Source organism: Thamnophis elegans, chromosome 11 (assembly GCF_009769535.1).
Source record: "Thamnophis elegans isolate rThaEle1 chromosome 11, rThaEle1.pri, whole genome shotgun sequence".
In the NCBI taxonomy this organism is placed as follows: Eukaryota; Metazoa; Chordata; class Lepidosauria; order Squamata; family Colubridae; genus Thamnophis; species Thamnophis elegans.
Window position 1 is genome coordinate 7,561,077 of NC_045551.1, and position 25,187 is coordinate 7,586,263.

Consider the following 25,187-nt stretch of genomic DNA (forward strand, 5'->3'; position numbering starts at 1 on the left):
CAATACAATCAAGATTAAAGGTTAGCCCCAAATCTAAGACGATTACATTTACAATCGTCACACTAAGAAAAATGAAGTTCATTTATTCTTTGTAATTTAAGAATGTCACAAATTTTATTCTTCGAATGAAATGCTGTTTCATTTGACAATGTCAACTGGATAAATAAAATAAGCAGAATAATTGCTTTATAACTTATCACCTTGTTTTCTCCTGCAAACTTGAGTTTTTCCTGTAATTTCATAGTGGTCTGGCGTATCCGTTTAATTTCTTCCTGCTGTTTAAGAATAAGATGCCTTTCTTTCCGTGCTGCCTTATAAGCTTCCTGAAGGCGCTTAATTTCTGCCTTTAATAAAGCATTACAAAAAATAAGCTGTTATTTTCTCATCAGTTTACCTCTTAAATATCCTTGGTTTTTCATTTTTATTCTATGCTGTGCCACACTTTACAATTTTCTGCTTGTTGCTTTTATCCAAAGTTTATTATATGTTTATCCCAATCCCCAAAGAACTCTCCACTCTCTCCTTCAACTTTATATACTGTCATTTTATTAATTTTGTTTTTAAATTTGTATGTAATCTTTTTCTAAAAATGTAAATATTAGCTCGGCTTTCCCATACCAATTTATCTAATACACTATTTAGTACTTACTATTTAGTACTTACTATGAATTTGGTTTCTCCCTCTTTATTTTTTTTCCTGAATTCTGTGTATCACTATCTTTGTTGTTATTTTTAAAACAGTTTTCCTAGGGCAAGTTATAGCAATAGAAATTCCTTAATAAATTTCTTAAAACTAAAATTAAAATGAAGAATCCTCAGCTTTCAATTTTCTTTACTGTCTGTTCTTCAATTTCCTTCAGATCCAAAGCTTGTGAGCAGGGACCACATCTACTCAAGCCTATTTGCCCCCAAATAGTGTTTATTGGTAGCAGTTTGCTTCAGGAAATTTCCCTTGCAAATGGCAATTTTCCTAGTCTATGATTTTGTTTAAAAGGTTAATTAAGAATTTTCCTTCACATCCCTGTGGTAGTTATGATTAGTGTGGGGGTGGGAAATAGTATTCCCTATACTTTCTCTGTATTTGAGTATTACCGTATTTTTCGGAGTATAAGACGCACTGGAGTATAAAACGCACCAAGGTTTTGAAGAGGCAATTTTTTTAAAAAAAGTAGGTAGATAGATAGAGGAAGAGAAATACAGTAGGTAGGTAGGGGAGAGAGTGTAGGTAGGTAGGTAGATAAGAGGGATAGAGAGAGAGAAAGAGAGAGAGAAATACAGTAGATAGGTACGGAGGGATAGAGAGAGAGTAGGTAGGTTGGTTGGTAGGTAGGTAGAGGGATAGAGAGAGAAATAGAGGGAGAAATACAGTAGATAGGTAGGGACAGAGAAAGTAGTTAGGTAGGTTGGTAGGTAGAGGGATAGAGAGAGAGAAATAGAGAAAGAAATACAGTAGATAGGTAGGAAGAGAAAGTGTAGATAGGTAGAGGGATAGAGAAAGAAAAATATATGCATATATATATGTGTGGATAGATAGATAGATAGATAGATAGATAGATAGATAGATAGATAGATAGATAGATAGATAGATAGATAGATAGATAGATAGATAGAGAAATACAGTAGATAGGTAGGGAGAGAGAGAGTAGTTAGGTAGGTAGATGAGGGGGGAGAGAGAGAGAAAGAGAGAGAGAAATACAGTTAAGTAGGTAGGGAGAGAGTGCGTGTGTAGGTAGGTAGGAAAGTAGAGGGATAGAGGGAGAGAAATAGAGATAGAGAGAAACACAGTAGATAGGTAAGTGTTTCTGCTGGCACACCACTTGATCAATGTCATTCTCATCAATCAGTTAAAGAGCTTTCCAAAAGGGAAAAAAAATGTTTTTGCAATTTGCAAACCTCCCAAAACTGGCCCGTTTTTCACGAAAACAGACCCATTTTTTTTCTTCAAAAAAAGGCATGAATAGCCTGGGGGGGGCCCTTGCAGAGTGCTCCTGGGGGGTTGGGGGGGAGAAAAACAAGCAAAAAATGACCCATTTTTCACAAAAATGGGCGTGTTTTTTGTCAAAAAAAATTGCATGCATAGCCTTATGGAAGCTTATAGAGTACTGCTGGGGGCTGGGGGGGGGGGCAAAAAACACCCCGTGTTTTGCTCATTTCTGCCCTACCCAGCCCCCAGGAGCTCTCTGAAAGCCTCCATAAGGCTATGCACAGCCATTTGGTGAAGGGGCGGGGCTTCGGGAGGCAAAAAATGCTGTATTCAGTGTATAAGACGCACCCAGATTTTCAGCCTCTTTTTTGAGGAAAAAAGGTGCGTCTTATGCTCCGAAAAATACGGTATCTGTTTGCTTTGCTGACTCTCTGTAAACCGCTTAGAGAGGGCTTAGAGAGGGCTGAAAGCCCTATGAAGCGGTATATAAGTCTACTGCTATTGCTATTGCTATTGCTTTCTATAAAGTAATTTGTCCTGCTTTATGGGTGTAAATGTGCGATTTGTCACAAAGACTGAAATGTTCCCTACCTTTGCACTAAGATTCTTGGACAAGCGATTAGCCACAAATGACTCTAATTGGGAATTTCCATCGCTAAACAAAGCTGGCATTAGGTGGAAGATCATGTACCTGCACAACTTAGGAAAGGAAGTATCAAGAGTTCTTGTTGTGATCCTGCACAGCCACCTTACCTCTACTTCTATTCCCACCTATACCTCTCCCATCTCTGCCTCTTTGATCTTCTGGCACTCTGTAACCACTTACATGAAGGCCATGCATGAAAAAAATGAGCAGGGGCTTCTGTCTGGGTGCACTTCATCAGAAGCAGGAGGAAGAGGGCAAAAATCAGCTGGGGCAGGCAAGTGTATCTACTGAAGTGCAAGGCAGCCAAAAGGAAAGGAGAGACAGATGGGGAGATAGGAGCATGGGGAGAAATGAAGTACATGCTGAGGTCAAAATGCAGCTGGATTGCCAAGCTCCCAAAATTTTTGATCACATGGCTGTGAGGATGCTGGAACAGCTGTAGCTTTAAGGACGGGTGGTACAGATAGTCCTCAATTTACGACCATAATGGAGCTTGTCCATTAAAGTCATATCATGATGGTCATTCAGCTCATATGATCGCTTTACTTAACAACTCATATCCCTACTCTCCCTGATGTGGTTGTTAAGCAACTGCATGGGCCATTAAGCAGAGCACAGGGTCCCTCGTGTGCAGGAGGGACGTGGAAGGCTTAGTACAGGGCTAGGCCTGCCCGCCCTGGGCTTCCCAAGGCCCCCCCATCCTGAGGCACCCTGTGTTCTGCTTCTCAGATCTAGTTAATTACTGCAAGAAGAGACTGCCTACAAACAATAGCATGACGAAGCAGCAAGAATGGAAGATGCACTGAAATATCTGCAATAGTTGCCTACAAGCATGAACTGGTGGGACCACAAAATAGACCCAAGTAAAAGAAAATGACGAAGCTAAAGTACTCTGGGATTTCAGAATTCGACCAGAGAGACAAGCGCCTGCCACATAACACCCAGACTTAACAATTAGAATAAGACAGACAAAAAAGTCTGGATAGTGGACAATGAGTACCTGGAGACAGCAGAATAGAAGAGAAAGAACTGAAGAGAATCACAGAGTATAAAGACCTGCAAATAGAAGTAGAAGAACTGTGGCAACGGAAAGCAAAGAGAGCACCGATAGGTATCTTAGGTGCAATCCCAGGAGATCTGGAGCACCACTTGAACACCATCAGCATTGATAAAATCATCATCAGTCAATTGCAAAAGGCTTACATCTTGAGACCTTTTAATACCATCAAAGAACAACATTTCCCTAATCCAGGTCCTCGGAAAGGATTCAGTAAGTGGATCAAAATGCCAAAGCCAATCTTAACATCAGGTTGATTATGAAACTAAGCATAATAATAATAATAGTAATATAAGCAGCGTACAAGTATCTGGGCATTTTATAGTTGGATAACTTGAAGTATGGATAAGTTAAAAATGTGATTAGTAAAGAATACAACCGAAGAGTGAGAACATTGCTAAAGACACAACTGAATGGTTGAAACACCATCAAAACCTGCACATTAATACCTCTTGTAATTATTAACTGGACATAAGCTCATCTGGATAGTTTGGATTGAGAAAAAGAAGCATGTGAATATTCATTATGCGTGACATCCCTCTAGCGATATTGATAGATTATATCTGCCTTGCCGAAATGGATGCAGAGGTTCAATTCAAGTCAAATAAACTGTCAAAGAAAAAAAAGTTTGCATTGGCTGATTAAGTAAAGCATAGCCAAGAAGAAGGATTGGTGCAAGCAATGGACAGGAAACAAATGTTGAAATAATGCAATAAAAATACAAACTGAATGCTGGCAAGGAAAAACATTACATGCTCAATTTCTACAAAGATTTGAGGGCAATGTGAGTAAAAAGATAAAACCTGGCAATGGCTTATAACTGGAACATTAAAACAAAACAAAACTGAAGTCTTGATTTTTGCGGCTCAAGAGCAAGCTAATGCAATCAAAGGTAGAACTGAAAAATGATCAAATGATTCAAAGTGCATATTGTGCAAAGAGGCAGAAAATAATTGTCTGAAATGGTATAGAGTTTACTTCCTGAGCAAAAGGTTAGACTAGAAGACTTCCACGCTCCCTTCCAAACCTGTTACTGTTAAGAAAGAGTATACCATATACTCAGTTTGTGTGTAAGAAGATCACATAAACTGATTATAAATAATGACATAACACAGTCGCCAAAATGATTCACTGGAACTGTAAAAATCGAAAACAGATTGGAATATATCGTTGAAATAGTAGTCAAAAATGAGTAGATTAAAATACTATGGGATTTCCAAATACAAATGGATAAAGTCTTGGCACAGAACACACACTTTTAACTGTGGTTGAAAGTAATAAAATATGGACAATTGATGTGGCAATACCAAGGGATATAGAACAGAAGACAAAGAACTGTAAAAGATTACAAAGCATCCAAATCTGAAAATTGAAGTTGAAAGATTATGGCAAAAAACCAGCCCTGATGGTCCCAATGGTTATTAACACATTGGGTGCCAAAGCAAAAAATCTAGTACATTGGCAACATTTCCAATTACAGTTACAAAAGGCCACACTAGTTGAATCTGCACATACTCTACACTGCTATAGTATGATATCCTAGATTCTTGGGAAGAATTCAGTGCACATGGTTAATACCAGCTAAAGAATGGGCAGCTGTGATTTCACATGGTTCTGAATATAATAATTTATAGTTGTTAATTTTGGGTTGCCACAGTGCATAGTCTTCACTTGCAGAATAATACGTGCTGAAGTACTGTATCAAAATTGTCACTTTATGGGTCAAAATTGATATTTTCTTACCATTTATTTTACAATAAATGCCTTATGGCCAGTACTCGTACATGGTAAATTTAATTAAGAGAAAATGTGTTATGTATTCACATAAATGTCAAATTATTAATATAATACTACAGTCTATTAAAATTAATATTTCTTTAAGTAAATACATATGACATTAATACAAACTGTTACAAGTTCCAATATCCCAGAACCAGCCTCTTGGCAATAATTGTTATGTATGTTGATACACTAAATAAAACAAGATAAGGTAGTATTTTGGATCAACGTTAAGTCAATGCCCTCCAATAAATCTATTTGCGCTAGTTGCACTAATTATGATTTTAAAAATTATGAATTTCAGAATATTTGCATACCCAATTAACAACCTGTTTAAGAATTAAGTCAGAACTACCTCAAAGTAAACACACAATCATATGAACTCCAGTTCTTGGTGTGAGAACATCTATTCAGGTTTCTTGGGTTGAAAAAAGGGCTTTGAGGGGGTTTGTTTCCTATCCAATCTAGTCTACATCCCTGGAATTCTTGGGAGATCCTCTGTCCAAGTTCTAACAAGGGCCAGTCTTGTTTGCCTTCTGAGAACAGACAGGATTGGCCAGGTACTCCCACCTATGAGGCAGCTCAAAGCAATCTAACGTAAAAGTAGTGTTTACCTTCTCTTGCTGAAGTTTAAGAAGCAGGCCACGTTGTTTTTTCCGGAGAGGTGGCATTTTATCATCTTCACCTTTATCTCGTAAACGTCTAAAAATAAGTAGCAAAGATAAATAAATTTCTTCCACTTCTGCATTGAATTATTTTCCCTCATTTTTTTTTCTTTTGCCATTTTGCTTTTCATTATATTTTTACACTATTTATAAAATACAGGAGTTTTATCTCAATGTCAGCAAATGCATAAGGAAATGTGGAAGCCATTGTTTAAAAAACTTAATGTGAAGTGGGTGAGATAATTAAACGCATGATACCTTATTTAGAGCGTGTCAAATTTTTCAACTTTCAATTTCCAAACATTAGGGGTGCCCCAAAGTTGGGAAACACTTTGGGGATTGTAAAAATATTTTGTTTACTTTAATATAATTTAGATGTGCTTGGTAAGTAACTACATAAATATCATAATTTTGAAACATTTTGTTTTGTTTCATATATTATAGGAAAAGTATAAATAATCAAAGAAGCAAAATTGCATTTGAATGATCTTTAAAAAAAAAAGACTTGATTTGAGAAAAATATCCTCATTATGATATAATGTATAAAGTCATAAATACAAAGATGGGGGTGGGTGTGATTACAAACCGAACAAATTTAAAGACATTGTGATCGTATTAAAATTGCAAAGAACTCTCCTTTGCTTGCTATCTCTTTCATAGCATTCATGAAACATTTACAATAAGAATTTAACATAAATTTAAAAAATCCTGAAATCCTTAGGATGGGTAAAACGCTTGGTTATGTTATACATTGTGGGGTTTCCAGATTTGCCAAGTGTTGGCCAAGTGTTCCATCTCTCAGGCTGAGGGGTCAAACAGTACGCCCCTCACACAGGGTTCGCAACTTGGGAGTCCTCCTGGATCCACAGCTGACTTTTGAACACCATTTGTCGGCTGTGACCAGGGGGGCATTTGCCCAGGTTCGCCTGGTGCACCAGTTGCGTCCCTACCTGAACCGGGAGGCCCTCACAACAGTCACTCGTGCCCTTGTGACCTCTAGACTGGACTACTGCAACGTGCTCTACATGGGGCAGCCCTTGAAGAGCATTCGGAGACTTCAGCTTGTCCAGAATGCAGCCGCGCGAGCGATCGTGGGTGTACCTCGGTTCACCCACGTAACACCTATCCTCCGCGAGCTGCACTGGCTGCCTATTGGTCTCCGGATACGCTTCAAGGCGCTAGTCGTCACTTATAAAGCCCTTTTGGACCTGGGTACTTGAGAGACCGCCTGCTGCCAATTACCTCCACTAGACTGATTAGATCCCACAGATTAGGCCTCCTCCGAATTCCATCCTCCGGCCAGTGTCGACTGACGACTACCCGGAGGAGAGCCTTCTCTGTGGCTGCTCCGACCCTCTGGAACGAACTCCCCGTGGAGATTCGAACCCTCACCACCCTCCAGGCCTTCCGCAAAGCCCTTAAAACCTGGCTGTGCTGACAGGCCTGGGGCCTGCCCCCGTCTCGAATGGTATGACTGTTGTGTGTTTTTAAATTATGCACTGTTATGTTTTGTTTATTTTTTGTCTGTACCCCCTTCCCTGATTTGAATTGTGAGCCACCCTGAGTCCCCTTCGGGGGAAAAGGGCAGCATACAAATATAATCAATCAATCAATCAATCAATCAATTTACCGTTTCTGGTGTTCTAGCCAAGCTAGTTCAGCCTTAGTCTTCTCTTTAAGTGCTTTTTCACGCAATCGGAGCAGAGAAGACTGGTGAGCAGCTCTCATTTCTTCCTCTCTCATGTACTGACGTACCATTTCCATGGTAAATTTAGAAAAGCTGTCTTGCCCTCCTGAAAACGGCAGGTTTAGTTCCTGATAAAAAATAATAATAATAAAAAAATAGTTTCCCCAGAATTCACAATCTCTTTAACTTGGGGGCAAACTGTTGATGTTCCAAACGGTTGATGTACTTTTACACTAATCATTATCAGATTTCCACTGCTTTTATAAAGAAATACCGTTTCCTACAGTGCAAATACATGACTATTTTATGTATAAGGTATGTTCATTTACTCACTTAATAAATTTATTTGTGAGAATATGAAAATGAGTAATTTGAGACAAGCAGCAACAGAGTAACAGACAACAAGAGCATTAACCAAGTTGCAATTGAGGTGGAAGAAGACAGGGAAACATGATTTTCTAGGTGCAGCATCTATTATCTTTCCCAGTGCACCTGAGAAGAATCCCACTATTAACTCATATGTTTTGCATATTTACAATATTATCTGACACAGGCTTTCTAGGAAAACCACAAGCAGAAGCTGGCCTCCTGTAATTCTATCTTTATAAAATGTCTTACTAAAATTATTAATTCAGCAAATGATACTTGGCAAAACGATTCATCTAAATTAGGTTTTAATACAGCTATTGCCACTGGCAGTGGTAAACTTCCAGAAATCTCTATAAATCCACCTCACCCATAGATACTTATTTTTAAAAACATCTTCATGAAGAAGTCGATCTCCGGGTACGCTTCAAGGTGCTACTTGTCACCCATAAAGCCCTTCATGGTAGTGGATCTGGGTACTTGAGAGACCGCCTACTGCCAATCACCTCCACTCAACCTATTAGATCCCATAGATTAGGCCTCCTCCGAGTCCCATCTGCCGGTCAATGTCGACTGGCAACCACGCGGAGGAGAGCCTTCTCGGTGGCAGCTCCGACCCTATGGAACGATCTCCCCGTGGAGATTCGCACCCTCACCACCCTCCAGACCTTCCGCACAGCCCTCAAAATCTGGCTATCCCGTCAGGCCTGGGGCTAAAGACTGTAACCCACCCGAATGGTATGAATGTTGTGTTTTTAATGACGTACTGTCCTACGTGTTAAATGTTTGTTTCCCCCCCCCCCTTTTTCGAGTTGTAAGCCGTCCTGAGTCCCCCCAAGGAAAAGGGCAGCATATAAATAAACTTCTCAAAATCTCAAATTATGCCTATTATTCATTGAATTATTCCCTCTGCATTCAAGATCATTCTTTTCATTCTCCATGAAAAAGAATATGGGAAGAAAACCACAATTTGTGCAAAATGTTGAATCTTTAGCAGACAACATAATGATGAACCTTTGCAGGTAGATTAGACCCAGCAGTGAGATTAGTGCAAAGAATGTCAGATAATGTCATCTTCCGTGAGCAACTAGGAGACAGAGCTATGTATTTATTTCTATTGATTGTTTCACTTTTTATGACAAATGTTCTCTTCTAAGAGCGGTTACACGTATATTGTATAATTTGTAACAAATTTAAAACCGCTAAAACAACTAAAACATATGCATCAACAAAATTCCTACACAATCAATTGGCAATTGGAAAACAGGCCTACGCATTTTTTTAAGATCCCGAAAAATGAACAGCTGCAGCCTATTGAGATCTTGCCTTAATAGGTGACAGGGTATGCTTTCCAGGAGAAGCTTCCTCGTCAGAATAAACTTGGGGATTTTGTTTCTTCAGATTGATCCGGCGGTGGCTCTCAGAAGGCAACAAGGACCGGAATGATTGTTCTTCAATCTCATCTTCGGTCATAGACTCATCAAACTTTAGGGAATATTCTGTGGCAATAGAAGTGGAATCTGAAAAGATACGATACAAGAAGAAATTCGTTATAGAACAAAAATGTTACAAATAAGATTATGTTGCAAAAATTGAAGGCGTAAATACTGACTGAATGGACAGAAATATAGATGTGCCTAACTATCAAAATTCCTGACCTTACTGAAATCTACTGAAAACTAAATACAGTGATTGTAATATGCATCCTTCCAAACCCAACCTCATCTCCAAGAATCCTATTTTTGGGAAATACCAGAGAAAGCAACCAAAAGAATTATTTGTTTCACAGCATTCATACATGTATGCATGCTTGAGATTAAATTTACTATTTTTTTCTTTTAAAATGATGACGAGCAAAAGAAGAGGAGGAACAGTTATCCAGCCAATAGTTCTAAGAATAAGTATAAGTATAATCTTTATTGTCATTGTACTTAAATACAATGAAATTGGTTTTAAGGAGGATGAAAGCAACAGCAAGCCATGACAACGTGGCAGTGATGCTGTCAGACTGCAAATTCTGCAGAGTCCAACAGATGGTTACTAAAAAACAAACATATAAAGAAATCAGGATGGTGAGAATGGGTAGGGAATTATTTTTATATTATTACCATGTAACCCATCAGCAAAACCATTGACACCGCAGTGGAAAGAACACAGTTATGAAGCAAAAATTGACCGAGCATTGCTTTGGTTAAATATTGATCTGAAAACGAACCTCTCTCATCATGAATGGATGGGATACTGTTATTCTGCAGTGAATCGTTGATTGCCATGGGAGCTTCCTCCTCAATGGAACTGTTTGGTTTTTCACGATGAGAAGATTTCTTGGTTTCCTTAGAAGATGGACTATCCTGCCGACTGCTGCTACTGCTGCATTATAAAAAGGCATACAGGAGTCCTGAATTAATACTGATGTAATGCACAGAATGAATTTGCACAGCTTCATGTTGTGTGCTAGTTGAACCCATTCCTGGATCCAGGGGCTCTGTTCAAAGTCCCTCATGTGCTAGTCACCTCCCCTTTGGGCTTCTGCCATGTGTTTTACATGGGGCTGTCCTTGAAAAGTATCTGGAAACTTCAACTGATGGAGAATGCAGCAGAATGAGCAGTTGTGTGCGTGCCCCTAGAGTGGAATACATTACATCTGTGCTCCTCAAGCTGCATTGGTTGCCAGTTCGCTTCTGGCTCCAATTCAAAGTACAAGTTTTTACCTTTAAAGCCTTTCATGGCATGTTATCTGAGGGCACCTCTTCACAATTACATCTTCCCATCCAATAAGGTCTGGCAGAGAAGGCATGCTATGACCCCAACTGCTACGGATTTATATTTGGTGGGTCCCAGGAAAAAGATCTTCTCTACTGTGGTACGCCCCTTGTGGAATCTATTCCCCCTTGGAAATGACATTAGCATTATCATTTTCAACATTTTGCAAGTCTATCATTATGTTATCAGGCCTACAGGTTCCAGCAGACCGGGGTGATTTTGTGACAGCTCCCTTACTGTGGTTAATAACATCCTCACCTCACCTCTTTGTATTTTAGTATTATTTAATGCAGTGCTATATACTGTCCCAAATCACTTTGTTGTGAGATTGGCAGCTATACAAATATGATAAAATATAAAATAATCAATTCAAAAATATGCACTTGCATTGTGTACTCTACACACTTTTCCCCTAGGAATTCATTTTCACATCACAAAGTATAAACTTAAAATTACATCTTTTAAAAATCTCCAGTTCCAATGTTTTTACAAGAATAGGAATCAAATTCTTCGATAACCTAGTGATGGCAAATGATTTTAGTCCTGGAGAGCTAACTGTAATGGCTAATATGTACAGCTGATGGAATCTGTTCATACTGGTGGCTCAAACTATTTTGAGAAACAAAATTCCTCAAGCACATAGTTGATTTTGCAAAATTTCCATTTGCTCCTGATACTTCATGCCTGAAAAGTCAGAATTAGGAGTCTCCCTACTTTTAGGGCTTGCAAGTGTATTATAAGTTTTTAAAAAATTTCAATGTCTGCTATTAATGGAGCTAATTTGCAAAATAGCTCCTATAAGGGGTGCAAGCAGCAAAAATAACCATCTCAAGAAGTGAAAACTGATATTATTCTGATGTAGTTCTATTATTCTCAAATTGTTCTAACTGGATTCTATTGACACTTGTTTTGAGTTAAAATGGATCTGTTTGAATTTAGAACAATTTGAGACAAGCTTAGACAAGTTGTAATGTTTCCTGCAAAATCAAAAAACTGTTCCATTCAAGTCCAGAAATCGGGTACTTCAAGTCCAAAATATTTCACATTCAAAAATTTCTGCATAGTTTTTCAGAAACTGATTTCCCCAATTAGTTAATATTTCTATTTACATATTATTATTATTTTTAAACTCTGTTTACTGCCTCAAATCTTTTGATTTGACAGACCCATAAATCTAATGGTTAAGATTATTATTTATAAACATAGCAATTGCTTTAAGAATACTTTGAGTGAGTTTTGAATTCACAAAAAGATATATAGATTACTGTACATACTATCTGAGAGAAAGAAAACCTTAACCTAGCCATCATTTCTTGCATTAAGTAAACCAAAATATTCTACTTGGTTGAATTTATACTTGATATATGATGATTATAAATCTTGGGTCTCACCTCTGATCATGTGTCTTTGATCTTGATGATTCGGAATAGCTATCAAATGTATTCAAATAATTATGTTTTGAGTCATTTATCTCCTCTCTATCTGATGGCGTGGCGACTGAATCTGCTTTTCTATTAAAGAAAAGAGGAAAATTTGAATTATTTAAAAAATCACAGCAGTGTTTGCAATTGTCTGACAAATAACTGAATACAAATACAATGTATAAATGGTAATTTCCAATGCAGTATATTTGTACAAGTATCAGCTTTTATTGTTCCTCTTTCTATCAAGTATAGGAGAACAGAGGAGGATTCCTAAACTAGCAAAGCTCTAAGCACATTGTTCTGTGCTGCTTCTTTTTCACAACAAATGAGGTGCTTGAAAAGAGAAGGAAGTTTCATGCCAGAAAGCTTGTGAAATGGATCTAAATTGGTTGGAAAAACTAAAAGGCTTTTCCTTTCATAACCAGCATTTGGGGGGGGGGGGGGAGGGAGAGGCAAGTATACCCCTATAAATCAAACTGCTTTGATACCATGTACATATTGACAAAGTTTCATCTGTAGTTATCCCTTCCCTACACACTTGAGGCAAATTTATGAACAAAAATTACCTAGTGAAGTGGCAACTTTCTACGATCAAGGTCTTCCTACAGGCCTATAAGGTCAATGGAATTATCAAGGAAATCTATTATTTACAGATGCTTTGATGAGCTTTCCTTATTGAAGTACCTTCATTAAAACTATTACAGCCCCAAATTAAATTCCTATATAAAATACCTGTTCCTATTGTAAAGCTTTAATTGCTTTGTGAATGCGGAACTGTGCTTCCGTTCTTGGTCAAATAATGTAGTAACTGGAGCTGCAGTAGTACCAACTTCATCAGAGATCTGGAAATGCGTAAGTTCTGTCATCTAATAAAAAAAACAGAGCAAAATATAGATTTCAAATGTATCAATGAACTTCTTATGGCCTAAGGTGTAAAGATCCACAGAAAACAACTCACTTCACGTATCTGACGAGCAGTATCTGCAGTCAACAAGGCTGTCTCCAGCTGTTGAGTTGCAATCTTAGATGTGGTCTCCTGTAGAGTCTCAGCTGCCTCCTGATGTGATTGTGCCAACTGATGTAATGATTCGGCATGGGCCTATACATGGACACACAAGTTTGCTTTGAAATCTACTTACTTTCACTAAAAGTGTAGCTGTGCTTTGATCTTAACCTGAACATGAAAACTTTTTCTCTTTACCTTAGGGGAATGTTATCTTCATAACAAAATTTATTTCATGTTACTGATAGGAAATGCAATTTTAAATCACAGTTTTATAAATGAATATGAATTCTCACATGGAAAGGAGGTGCTCTTTAAGTAAATAAGTACAATAGCAGAGTTGGAAGGGACCTTGGAGGTCTTCTAGTCCAACCTCCTGCCTAGGCAGGAAACCTTATACCATTTCAGACAAATGGCTATCCAACATCTTCTTAAAGATTTCCAGTGTTGGGGCATTCACAACTTCTGGAGACAAGTTGTTCCACTGATTAATTGTTCTAACTGTCAGGAAATTTCTCCTCAGTTCTAAGTTGCTTCTCTCCTTGATTAGTTTCCACCCATTGCTTCTTGTTCTGCCCTCAGGTGCCTTGGAGAATAGTTTGATTCCCTCTTCTTTGTGGCAACCCCTGAGAAGTATGTTGCTTCTAAGCTGGTAAGTGGTTCAAAAACAAGTAAAAATCATCAAGCTGCAACCCTGGTTCTTGAACAAGAGAAGTTATAATAATTTAGAGGCAAAATATACCACTTTGTGAAGAAATGCTTTTGCTAATCACTAATGCCTCGCATCACTAACACAATGTTCCAATATATCAATATACTGCCTATTATTTGAAACTACCATCCATTGCCATTGCCAGCCATAGAAAAGGATTCTATTTTTGTTTTTCCCCCAAGCTGTTTAAAATGCTACATTACCTGAGCTGATTTTTGTTTTTCTTCTTCCAGAGTCCTTTGATTTTCCAACATCTCTTGCTCTGCCTTAAGCTTTAGAAGAGCCAAGTCCCTCTCATGCCTCTGCTGCTGGGACTACAGGTGAAAATTTACTTTGTATTTATTCACTTACTTTCTTCCTTTTTATAGAACTATGCAAAAGGGTTATACAATTTCTCATCATTTAAAAACAATAATGGCTCCTTAACTTAATTCTAAATGGTTTTAATTTAGTAACTGTAATATATCAGATATTTAATTATAATATAATTCTAAAATATAATGAAATAATTACAAAATAATTTGCTTTAATATTTCAGCATCTGCTCCTACCTGAATACACTTTAGTACCAATTTCATAGTGAATAAACTACGTAATTAATTGGATTTATATAGCTGCCCATCTCACAGTAGTAACTCTGGATGGTTGTAAACTTCAAAATACAATTTAAAATACAAAAACTGCAGTATACAACCCCTGGTCCTTAAGGATAAAACAGAAAATATAATCAATATATATATTTTAACTAGAATGCCAGGTATGTTTGAAAATTGTAGCTACAATCAATTTTTTAGGCAAATTAGATTTCAAAAATACACAACTAATGGAATAAAGATCCCAAAATTTTTGTTGCTTAAGAGAGTACCAATGCTACCTTGGGTACTGCTGAAATAAAATTCTCCCAGCCCTACTGTAAGTCTTCTAATCCTCTGCAGAGATACTTTACAGTGAGTCCCAAAACCAAGTTAAAGCAAAAAATAACAACTTTTAGTTATTTTTACAGTTATTAATAGAAAAAAATTTTTTTACATGAAGTGAAAGGTTTGATGTTTCAAAGAGATGAAAAAAATGAAATTACATACTAAATATTTTAAGGGGTTTCAGATTCATTAATCTTACATTTAATATTATAGCCAGAGAAACAGTTTCCTGCTGTGCAAGTGTTATCCCTCGCACACGTTCTATATCAGAGATTTGGTGTACCGACTCTTCAATAGCGCTTAGGTAGTTAAGTTCTATAGACATACGGTGATGGAGACCAGCAGGTGAGAAGCGCATGGAACCTGTAAAATCAATACACAACTTAGTAAACAATAGCAGTAGCAATAGCAGTAGACTTATATACCGCTTCATAGGCCTTTCAGGCCTCTCTAAGCGGTTTACAGAGAGTCAGCATATTGCCCCCAACAATCTGGGTCCTCATTTTACCCACCTCGGAAGGATGGAAGGCTGAGTCAACCCTGAGCCGGTGAGATTTGAACCGCTGACCTGCTGATCTAGCAGTAGCCTGCAGTGCTGCATTTAACCACTGCGCCACCTTGGCTTAACCACGACATGTATAGGCTCAAAGGACCCTATTATCAAATATAGCATATTCTATACATTTTTTCATTCTTTGCCAGCTCACCGTTCGGAATATTGTCTCCAGTCCTGTTGTTTCCAATACTTAAGTCAGAGAAGGCAGGATTTAGCTTGGATGCAGAAGTTACGTTTCTGGAAGATTTTAAAGATCTATGTTTTTCTGCTGTATTTCCTTCAGGATCCATTTTCTTCTGTATGTTTGGAGGCTGAGGAGAGCTTATTGCAATTGATGATCTAATTTTATCTGGGAGACTAAGCAAAGGAAAAGTATTTAGAAAAAGTATTTACCCTTAAAACATAAAGCAGCAGTTTAAAATTATAGCTTAAAAATAGTTTCTATTTAAAGAACTAGGGATAATAAAAATTACAAACTAAATTTGTATCTTTTCATCAGTAGGATATCATACACTGGGACAGAATGAGAAAACATATTTCAAATACATTTGGATAAATTGTTTCCACCTCTACAACCAATATGTTTTATATTAAAAAGAATAAAAACTTTGACAATACATTAGTTGAATTTCCAGAGAATTGGATAGCTTACATGAAAGGGCTAAATACACCTCTTTTCATAGTATTTGACTTTAAAGAACATACCTAAAATAAACTACAAACATCAATATGTGTACAATTAATATACATTTATTGGAATAGGGGTTTATTATGGCTCACTGTTGAGTAAATATAGACTCTTAAATCTAAATTTGTTTCTGACCCAACCAGAACAATTTTAGAAAATGAGTTTTGCTCTTAGCATATTATTCATATAAATAAAAAAGGGAGGAGAAATAGTTATGATTTGATATGGACAATTGTCTTCTCTGTCATATCTCTCAAGAAAACTTAGGATCAGGGTTAATCTTCAGTAATTATTCTAAAGAAATCAAACTAAGTCAAAATTCAGAATTCTGGGATATTCGAAATAGCTTTTTCTTCAAAATTCAATTTGTCATATTTGTTGTGTTTCTATAAGCTATTAAAAATGAATCATTTTCATAAAGTCTTTGATGTATGAGCTGACATTATCTTTTAAGCATTGGTTATATTAGATTTCTTTTATTATATTATTTTATAATTTCTACAGGGGATGTTTTATCATTTGTAATTGATTGATGTTGCAAATTGCAAAAATATTTTTAATTACAAATGGGTAAATCCTGATCAATCAACAAGTAAATGCAGAATTCTATACTCAGAGCACGGCCCCTTAATCCACTCACTGCTTTCACAAATATCAGTGGAAGCTGTATTAAATTTATGAGACCATTTTGAAAACTGACATAAGGAAAGGAAATATAGATTATGTCTTATGTTCCAAGAACACTGGTTCCTACTTTATATAAATATACCAATGTAACAGTAATATACTGTTGTACTACTACAATATGCTGTTGTACTACAATACTACTACAATTATAAATTACCATATTTTTTGGACTATAAGTGCACCAGTGTATAATACCCACCAAGATTTCGAAGAGGTAAGGTTTTTGTCCTCCCCGCCCCTCAAGAGCACTCTGCAGACTTCAGTAAGGCTGGGGCAAGGCAAAAATGCCCCTTTTTTTTGCAAAAATGGGGGGGGGGGCCCTTTGGGAGGCTAAAAATGGCTGTATTCAGTGTATAAAACGCACCAACATTTCCAGAAGGTGAGAAGGTGTGTCTTATACTCCAAAAAATACGGTATGCCATACAGTTTAAAATCAGACTTTGGTAATAGTATTTTACCTCATTAATGAGTGACCAGATAGTTCCTCTAAAGTACCGTCAGAATCTGCGTTCACTTCTTGTTCTCTGTTAGACACTGTATTATTAGATAGTAAGTGTTTTGCTTGTTCCAAATCATAGTCTGATCCTATAGATGCTTTGCTTTTTTCCCAGAGAGAGGCATTTCGAAATCCATTTGATTCTGTCTCTGTAATGTATTTTTCTTTAAAAAAATGTTTAAAAATGAATACAAAAAATAAGAATTCCACCACCAACTGATAAACACATTGAATGTTTTTAAATTTAAAAATCATGACATTTTTAAGCCAGAACTAAAAGGTGTTAAAGAAGAGATGGATAAAAGCCTTCTAATAGCATGGGAGATAAATTTTGGCTATGAGATTGAAATGGGTAAATGGTGGGATCTATGGAGTAAGACTATTAAACTCACGATATCGACAGCGTTTAGAAAATATATACAAGATGGTTTATAGATGGCACTTTCCCCCAACGAGGTTAGCCAAAATGTTTCCTGGGTTATCCCCACTGTGTTGAAAATGTGGAAGAAGGGATGGCACATTCTACCATGTCTGGTGGTCCTGTGTTGAGGCCACGAAATACTGGAGAAGGATTCAAAACTGGCTAAAAGAGTTTCCCGGGGCAAATATGGAATGGAAACCCGAGACTTTTTTACTAAGCATAAAACCAGAAAACATGAGTAAATCTATATGGCATTTGAGCCTACATAAAATTGTGGCCACAAGAATAACCTATGCGCAATTTTGGAAATCTACTACTATACCATCGGAAGATGCTGTAATTAAAAAGATTTATGAGTGTGCAGAAATGGACAGAATGACGGGTTGGCTGAGGGACAAAGGGGGAAACGGAACATTATCTTAGCTGGAACCTATGGTATATGTGGGCGACAAGGAGAACAGCAGGGACTTAAAACGGGGAAAGTTAAATAGCAGTTGTTAACAATGGGAACTAAAAGAGAACGTGGGTATCGTATTAGATCCCTGAATTTTGTAACGAGAAGATGCTGGTTAGAGACTAAATAATGAGGAAGAAAAGAATGTTGGGCTGTGAATGACTTTCACCGGGGGTGGTGGGGGTGGTGTTGTATGTGTATGTCTTATTAAAAAAAATGTGTAACCAATAAAGATTATTTTAAAAAAATAAGAATTCCACCACCAACTGATAACAGTGAATGTTTTTGAATTTAAAAATCATGAGATTTTAAAGCCAGAACTAGAGAGGTGCAGTACATGCCACTCTCTCATTAAATCCCATTCATAAAACCTCTTGAACTAATCATTCTCCATCTATCCTGTTTTATTCAGTGCAAGAATAAAAATTAAGCAGAGAGAGGAAGAGGAGATTAGACTCTAATAATTGCTACGGGAGAACAGCAATATTTGGCAAGAAAGAGAAAGTCTGGAAGATACAATGTCACTGTCTACATTTACAGGTAGTCCTTGACTTACCAACACAATTGAGACTGGAATTTTAGTTGCTAAGAAATGTAGTCGTAAAGCAAGCCACTGTGAGACCACATTGTTTAGTGGTCCCAATCGCAGCAATACCTGTGGCTATCAATAAGCAAATTTTACCAGTCATTAGCCAAAGACCTACCTTAATCCAAGCTATTCCGAGCTTGATTCCTTCCAATCCTGAGCCTCAATAAGATAAGCGATTCTCCCCCACCTACCTTCCCTAATCTCTGCCGTTTTGGCCCCACTGCACCCTGCCTTGTGGAGTGCCAAACAGCCCCAGGACTATGTATCTCTGGGGCTTCTTGCCATGCCCTGGGAAGCTGCAACTGTAACAGACCCAGTGTCAGACCTGCAATTATATTCCTTTTAGAATTTTGGCCTGCCACACTTTCTCTTATTTCATTATGCTGATTCATTAGTATAGTTGATGGGAGGGGGGAATAGAAAGAAGTAGGATTGTGGAATGTATTGTTTTCATTCTTTCCTAGAAGATCAAGGTCATCTTTTGTCTCCGCACTTTTACACCTGACCGGAAGCAGCTGGGTAGAGACGCCAGCGTGGAAGAAGAAGATTGGACCATGTGAGGGATTGTGGGTGTGGGGACAAGATCATGAACTTTTAACTGGGTGGGATTCTGATGTCATTTCCAGAATTGGGATTAACACAGATGTGTTAAGATGTCTGCTTTATTAAACTGGAACTTTAAGGATCGTTTTGCCTTGGACTCTGATTTAATTCTACATGATACTTGGAGCGCTGACACCCAGTTGCTCTTGCCACCCTGCACTCTGAGACCCCTGCTGCCTTGTGCTCCGCTGCCATTTTTCTTACTCTTGCTGCTGGTGAAGTGTGCCCAGCCTAGCTGTTGCACCATATGGGGCTGATTTGTGCAATGGCGAAAAAAAGCACAAAGCAACTTGAAGGAGCTAGAGCATGCCAAAATATCCTTTTGGCACCATGCTCCTAGGCCATATGGATTGGCTTCTTGTTTTTTTTCTTTTTCTTTTTGGCATCACAAAGAGATTCCCCCATAAGGTGCAGGAAGATGACACAAAGGAATGCTTTGACACACTCTGCCTCAGGGAGGGGCTGTTCTGTGCTTCCCCTCCTCATGTGGCCCGCAAACCAGACCAGGCATGTTGCATTAGAAGCAGAAGCAAGAAGACGGCAGAAAAGGTCAGTTGGGGCTGTGAAGTACAAGGTAGCAGGGGGCCAAAAAAGCACAGGTGGGGGAGATAGGTGAGTGGGGGGAATTGCAGCACCCTTGCAGTTGTAAGTAAAGATGAGTTGTCAAATGCCTGCATTTTGGTCATGTGGCTGCTACAACAGCCATACCTTTGGCCATGCATCATGACTCTTTGTTCAGTCCCATGATAACTTTTAAAGATTGCTGAACAAATTTGTCCTATGTTGAGGCCTACCTATATTCGTACTGGATTATGGTTCAAGTCATGATAAAACTCTTCATACAGCAACGAACAAAAAAGTGAAATTTAACAATGCATTTTATCAAATTCTTGATATTATACAATGGTACTAACATTAGAAACAAACAATAAGTAAGTGAATAATGTTCCTGTGATTGCTTATGATTTAAATAATGGCCATCGCCTCTCAATTTTATTCAAACTGTGAAGTTGGATATTTGGAATGAGGCAGGATTCTTAACCAAATACTGAAATTACCTTATTAAGGGTACTTTAAGGGCCTCTTAATATTTTACTTAAGATTAATCTTTATAATTGGTACTGGCCTGAAAGTCTTTTTGATGTATATTGTATATTGATGTATATTGTGATGAACTGGTGAACTGGGCAGCAAACTTATCTTTGTAATAAACAAGCAGCAGAAAAGTGCTTACTGTTTTTTCTTCCCCTTCTCTTAGAAGATGCAGATCCACGAGAAGAACCTGAAGATGATGGTCCTGAGGAATGATGGGTTAGTTCCATAGTTTGGTGTTCATAAGGCAATTTTTTACTGGCAAGCTCTCCTTTCAGGCTGGGGCTACATGTGGCGCTGCCATTACAAGCATGAATTACACATCGTCAATATTTTTTATCTTTACCTATCATGTCACAGTGAAATCCATCTAGTTTTGGTGAATAAACATAATTATGGCTAATTGGTTCCTTTATACAGGGATTTTCAAGCTCTTTGATACTGTAACCCCCTAAAATAGTAAGTTATTTATGTAACTCCCACCATGAATAAAACTAATGCTTTAATTGGGGTTAGAGTTTAATAAGAAATAAATGTACCAGTTATTTTCATCTGTTAAATTTAACTTATATTCAATTGAACTTTACAATGAAAAGTATTTAAAAGTATTAATTGTATACATTAGAAATTTACACTACACTTTAAAACCAATGTTTCAATAAGTAAGATGATTTTTCTTCTTTTTCCTGACATCTTACAAAACATTAGCAGGCTGTTAAGTTGTTTTTGGTTCTCCTTCTCCCAGTTTAGCTATACTAGAATACCAATCACAAACCATCATTTCTTTTTATTCTAGCCTGTACCTTTGTGTTTATAAAAGCTTCTCCTTACAATAGCCTCCTAACCATAGCATCAAAGTCCTGCTTCTGTCTCTGCGTATTTATTGGAGGAAGAGTCAGGTCAGATGATCAGAAGCTTTGTGTTCTCTGAACATGATCATTCCTTTTTGGAAAGGCAATCCCAATATGATAAAAAACAAAGGGGGCCTGGAACCTAGAGGCTGCTTTGCCTTCAGTATTATTTTCAAACTAGAATGTTGGATTTATTTATGTAGGGTATGGCATATTATACATGGACTAGCAATATATATTGATATTTCACCTAGATTAGTAACACACAATAAAATATAAATGTTAAAAAGATCTACGTTTAAATACAATGTCTAGGGCCAGGCCATCTAACCATTGAGGCACAACATCGTTTATATTTTTTAAAAAAGCAGATACTGGGCTAACAGTCAATCATGATGTGATCTACAACTTGACCTGGGACCCCACATTCACACACAAAGGATACTGTGCCCCATTTATACAGAATCCCAGCAGATGCCATTTGCACACTTCAGAAAAAAGTGATTTCTGCTGATCTGCCATTCATTATCTTGTGGTTTTTTTAGGCCTTTATAAATTAATATTAAAAATCCTTTATAATATCATGCCAAATCTTTTAACTGCTTTTAAAATATAAAAATTTGGAATATTATACCATTTCAGAAACTGTTCAAGATTAAAAAAAAATACTGCATGCTTTAATCTGGTAGAATGCATGCACTAGTTTCTATTTCTTTAAGTGTGAGTTCTCATGCGCCAGTATCCTCAAAAAGGTTTTTATACTCGAATTTCATAATGCCATATTTATATAAATTGTATACAAATAGGCCTCCACTTCCACCACAATTGGGCCTGGAATCTTGGTCACTGAGTAAAATGGTTATTAAATGGGACTGCTTTGCTCAATGACTGCAATTTCAGATTTCTCAGTTGTGGTCATTAAGTGATGATGTGGGTTGTTAATCAGAGCATCAGGAAAGGGCCACGGCTTCCAGGACATGATAGGGCAGGGAGATGGCCACCATATTCAGGAGGTCTGGGCCTTCTCCTCATCCCATCAGCAAGAACAATCATGAGACTGCTGTGTTCACTATCTACCCTTCCATCCCCCCACCATTACAAATGATGAAGCTTCTTAGAAGTGATTCATTTTCTTCTTCTTCTTCAAGGAAGGAAAACACAGTCCAGTTGCCTTTTGAAAAAAGCACCTTTGAGACAATTATGACCTAGATGACTGAGAATCTCCATAGACATTTGCTGTGTTCACTGTCATTCCTACTGGATTTGAGGTCCGTTCCTCTACTGTGCAGGAAGATTTCCTCTCCCTAGACAGAGAGGAAGAGAAATCCCTTGGAGCACTAGGGAAATTGACATCAAATCCTACATCCTTTCCACTTGAAATCTCCCCTGGCTTTCTGGGGAAGCCGATAGAGAAGATTGCAAGTGGTGATTACATGATTGCCAAGCACTTGGCAACTTATTGCCAAGCGTCCCATATATGATCATGTGACCCAAGGTTTTATAAAGCGCAATGTTTTATGATGACCAGAAGTGCTTTCTGAGCCATAAAGCATCCATTCCAAGGCAGTCATTATTGTGGAATGGCTGTTAAAAAACTGGTCATAAATTGAGGTCTACCTGTAATAGTTAGCAGTCCTAATTTAAAACATTGTAACAAAAACGTTGGAATACTAAAATTTTAAAGCTGGCAATTCAGAATTTTCAGATAGCAATTTGTATCATTAAAGACTATTAGACTAAGACTATTGAGACATTAACTATTATACAATTCTATATACTGTATAACCACATATTATTCAATGAAAATCAATTTTCACCTCTTATTTTATAGCTTCACCCCCCCATCTGAAATATATATATATACCTGTGCTCAGGTGTAGACTTTTTGTCCCCTGATGTACCACTACTTTGTGATGAGATGAAATCATCTTCATAGGAAGCAATACTACCTGGAGGGCTCACGGCAGGAAGTAAAGATTGATGTGTTGATGTTCCCTGTCCTGCACATTCTTCAGATCCCGGCAAAAGGAGGAAAGTGAAAATGAAATACAATGAATATTTCAGAAGAATTTACATTTCAACAAAAGTTTAACACAAGAGTATGCAAATAGGTAAAATGATCATGACCCCGAAGACCAATCATACAAAACTCAGAAAATTCCAAATGGCTATGCATAGAACGAAGAAAATATATTCTTTCCCTAGCAACGCAAGGAGGCGGAACGTTTTAAACAAATGATTGACTTCACTGCAAAAATGTATAGCAGCTGACATTTCCCCCCCCCCAAATTAAAAATGTTGTACATATAAACAGATACTGATATCAGCAAAACTAGGCAGATTTCAAGAAACATTCCTTTAATTATTTACCTAACAAAATATCAGAGGTATCAAAAGGTTTGTGTTTGCTCACCTTTCCCAGACATCTGGTAAGATTTTGCAAAGATGTTTATTACGCTATGTGGACTTCCCTTGGCAAGTTCTTCCCATGGTTTTTTTGAAGCACTCCTAATGTCTGTTAAAATAGGTAAATAATTTTCTGCCTCCTTCTGGAATTCTTTTAGAGCTTCAAAACCAGTTACATCTGCAATGCAGAACTCGTTTTCGTTTAATGCCTCAGCAACCGTCAAAGATGGATTATTAGGCTTTTCACCTTCTTCCTCAGAGAGAAGACCATCACTTATGGAGCCCACACTACCATTCAGAACTTCAGGTTTATTTTCAGCAGAGCATGTTTGCTTTTGAGACAGATTTCCTAATATTCCTTCAGATATATTATTGCCTGGAAGACCGAGAGCAACTGTATAAGGACTAATAGACTTTGGGAGCGTTTTAAACTCATTAAAATTTTCCATTCCAGGAAGGTTACCATCAAAAGTTGTATGTGAATTGCAGGTTGCCAACATTTTCTGAAGCGTAGCTGAAAAGACATCATCTTCTCTCACAGGAGAGCTGCTGGCTTTCACCCAGCAGGTATCATCGCCTTGATCCCTTTGCAACAAGTCATGTCCAGTATCGCATGCTGGTTCATAGTTAATGCCAGGCCCACCTATTTTTTTGGCTTCACTTTCAATTCTATTTGAAAGAGAGGCTGCAGTTGCCTTTAGGGCTTCAATTCGGTCCAATCTATTTTTATAATGATTAATGGTGGGTTGTACAGTAGAGGACGTAAATGGCTGAGGAGTTGAAGACATGGATCCGACAGCTGTGTTATGGCTCCTTCTGCTTGATGATTCAAAATCCTTCTGCAAGACATCCACGTTATCCAAAGACAAAAGCTCAGAGAAGAGAGCTCCATTCAAAACAGATTTTGAGCAAGGAACCTGTGCTGTTGAACTCAGCTTCCCTGGATGAATCCTTAAAGGCTCCAGTGTACTATCCCTGAAAATAATCCATTGAATTGTCATCAATTTACAGCAATAAATCTTAGACATTTAATTATAAAATAATCACCAGTACTAAGAATTGATAAACCTCCGGTGGCCAAGGGTATAGAGATTTTGGAGGAATGACTTCAATGAAGAGGACAATAAAAATTATGTGGATTGTTGATTAGTTGTTCTTTTGGCAAGGAAGTTCCTGGATTTGGTTTTTATTGACACTCTATTTTTCACTTATCTAAAAATGATGGGAAATTGATATTTGGTACTATAGTTTAAGGGGTCTTTGGAAAAGATTTTTGAGAGATACAAATAGCTCATCCCAACTGTAAAGACTCTCAAATAGACTTGAGGATTATTAGGTTCTTGTTTTCCTCTTCAGCCTTCCTGCCCAACTAACTAAACGCTCCATCTACCAATAAGA

General features: G+C 37.5%; 1 protein-coding gene across 2 annotated transcripts in view; it reads right to left on the reverse strand.

The window, feature by feature from the left end:
- CEP350 (centrosomal protein 350) overlaps positions 1–25,187 on the reverse strand; it is an 86,739-nt gene that overhangs the window by 32,781 nt on the left and 28,771 nt on the right. For both annotated transcript variants that reach the window (XM_032226185.1, XM_032226186.1), the window contains exons 12-26: positions 23,797–24,764; positions 23,248–23,392; positions 20,675–20,829; positions 17,336–17,537; positions 15,654–15,859; positions 15,146–15,309; positions 14,230–14,340; positions 13,270–13,410; positions 13,044–13,177; positions 12,279–12,398; positions 10,340–10,494; positions 9,451–9,644; positions 7,702–7,886; positions 6,021–6,108; positions 201–344 (exon numbers count right to left, since the gene is read on the reverse strand). In XM_032226185.1, the coding sequence (XP_032082076.1) occupies positions 201–344; positions 6,021–6,108; positions 7,702–7,886; positions 9,451–9,644; positions 10,340–10,494; positions 12,279–12,398; positions 13,044–13,177; positions 13,270–13,410; positions 14,230–14,340; positions 15,146–15,309; positions 15,654–15,859; positions 17,336–17,537; positions 20,675–20,829; positions 23,248–23,392; positions 23,797–24,764 (3,112 nt within the window). The remainder of the gene's footprint in view (positions 1–200; positions 345–6,020; positions 6,109–7,701; positions 7,887–9,450; positions 9,645–10,339; positions 10,495–12,278; positions 12,399–13,043; positions 13,178–13,269; positions 13,411–14,229; positions 14,341–15,145; positions 15,310–15,653; positions 15,860–17,335; positions 17,538–20,674; positions 20,830–23,247; positions 23,393–23,796; positions 24,765–25,187) is intronic.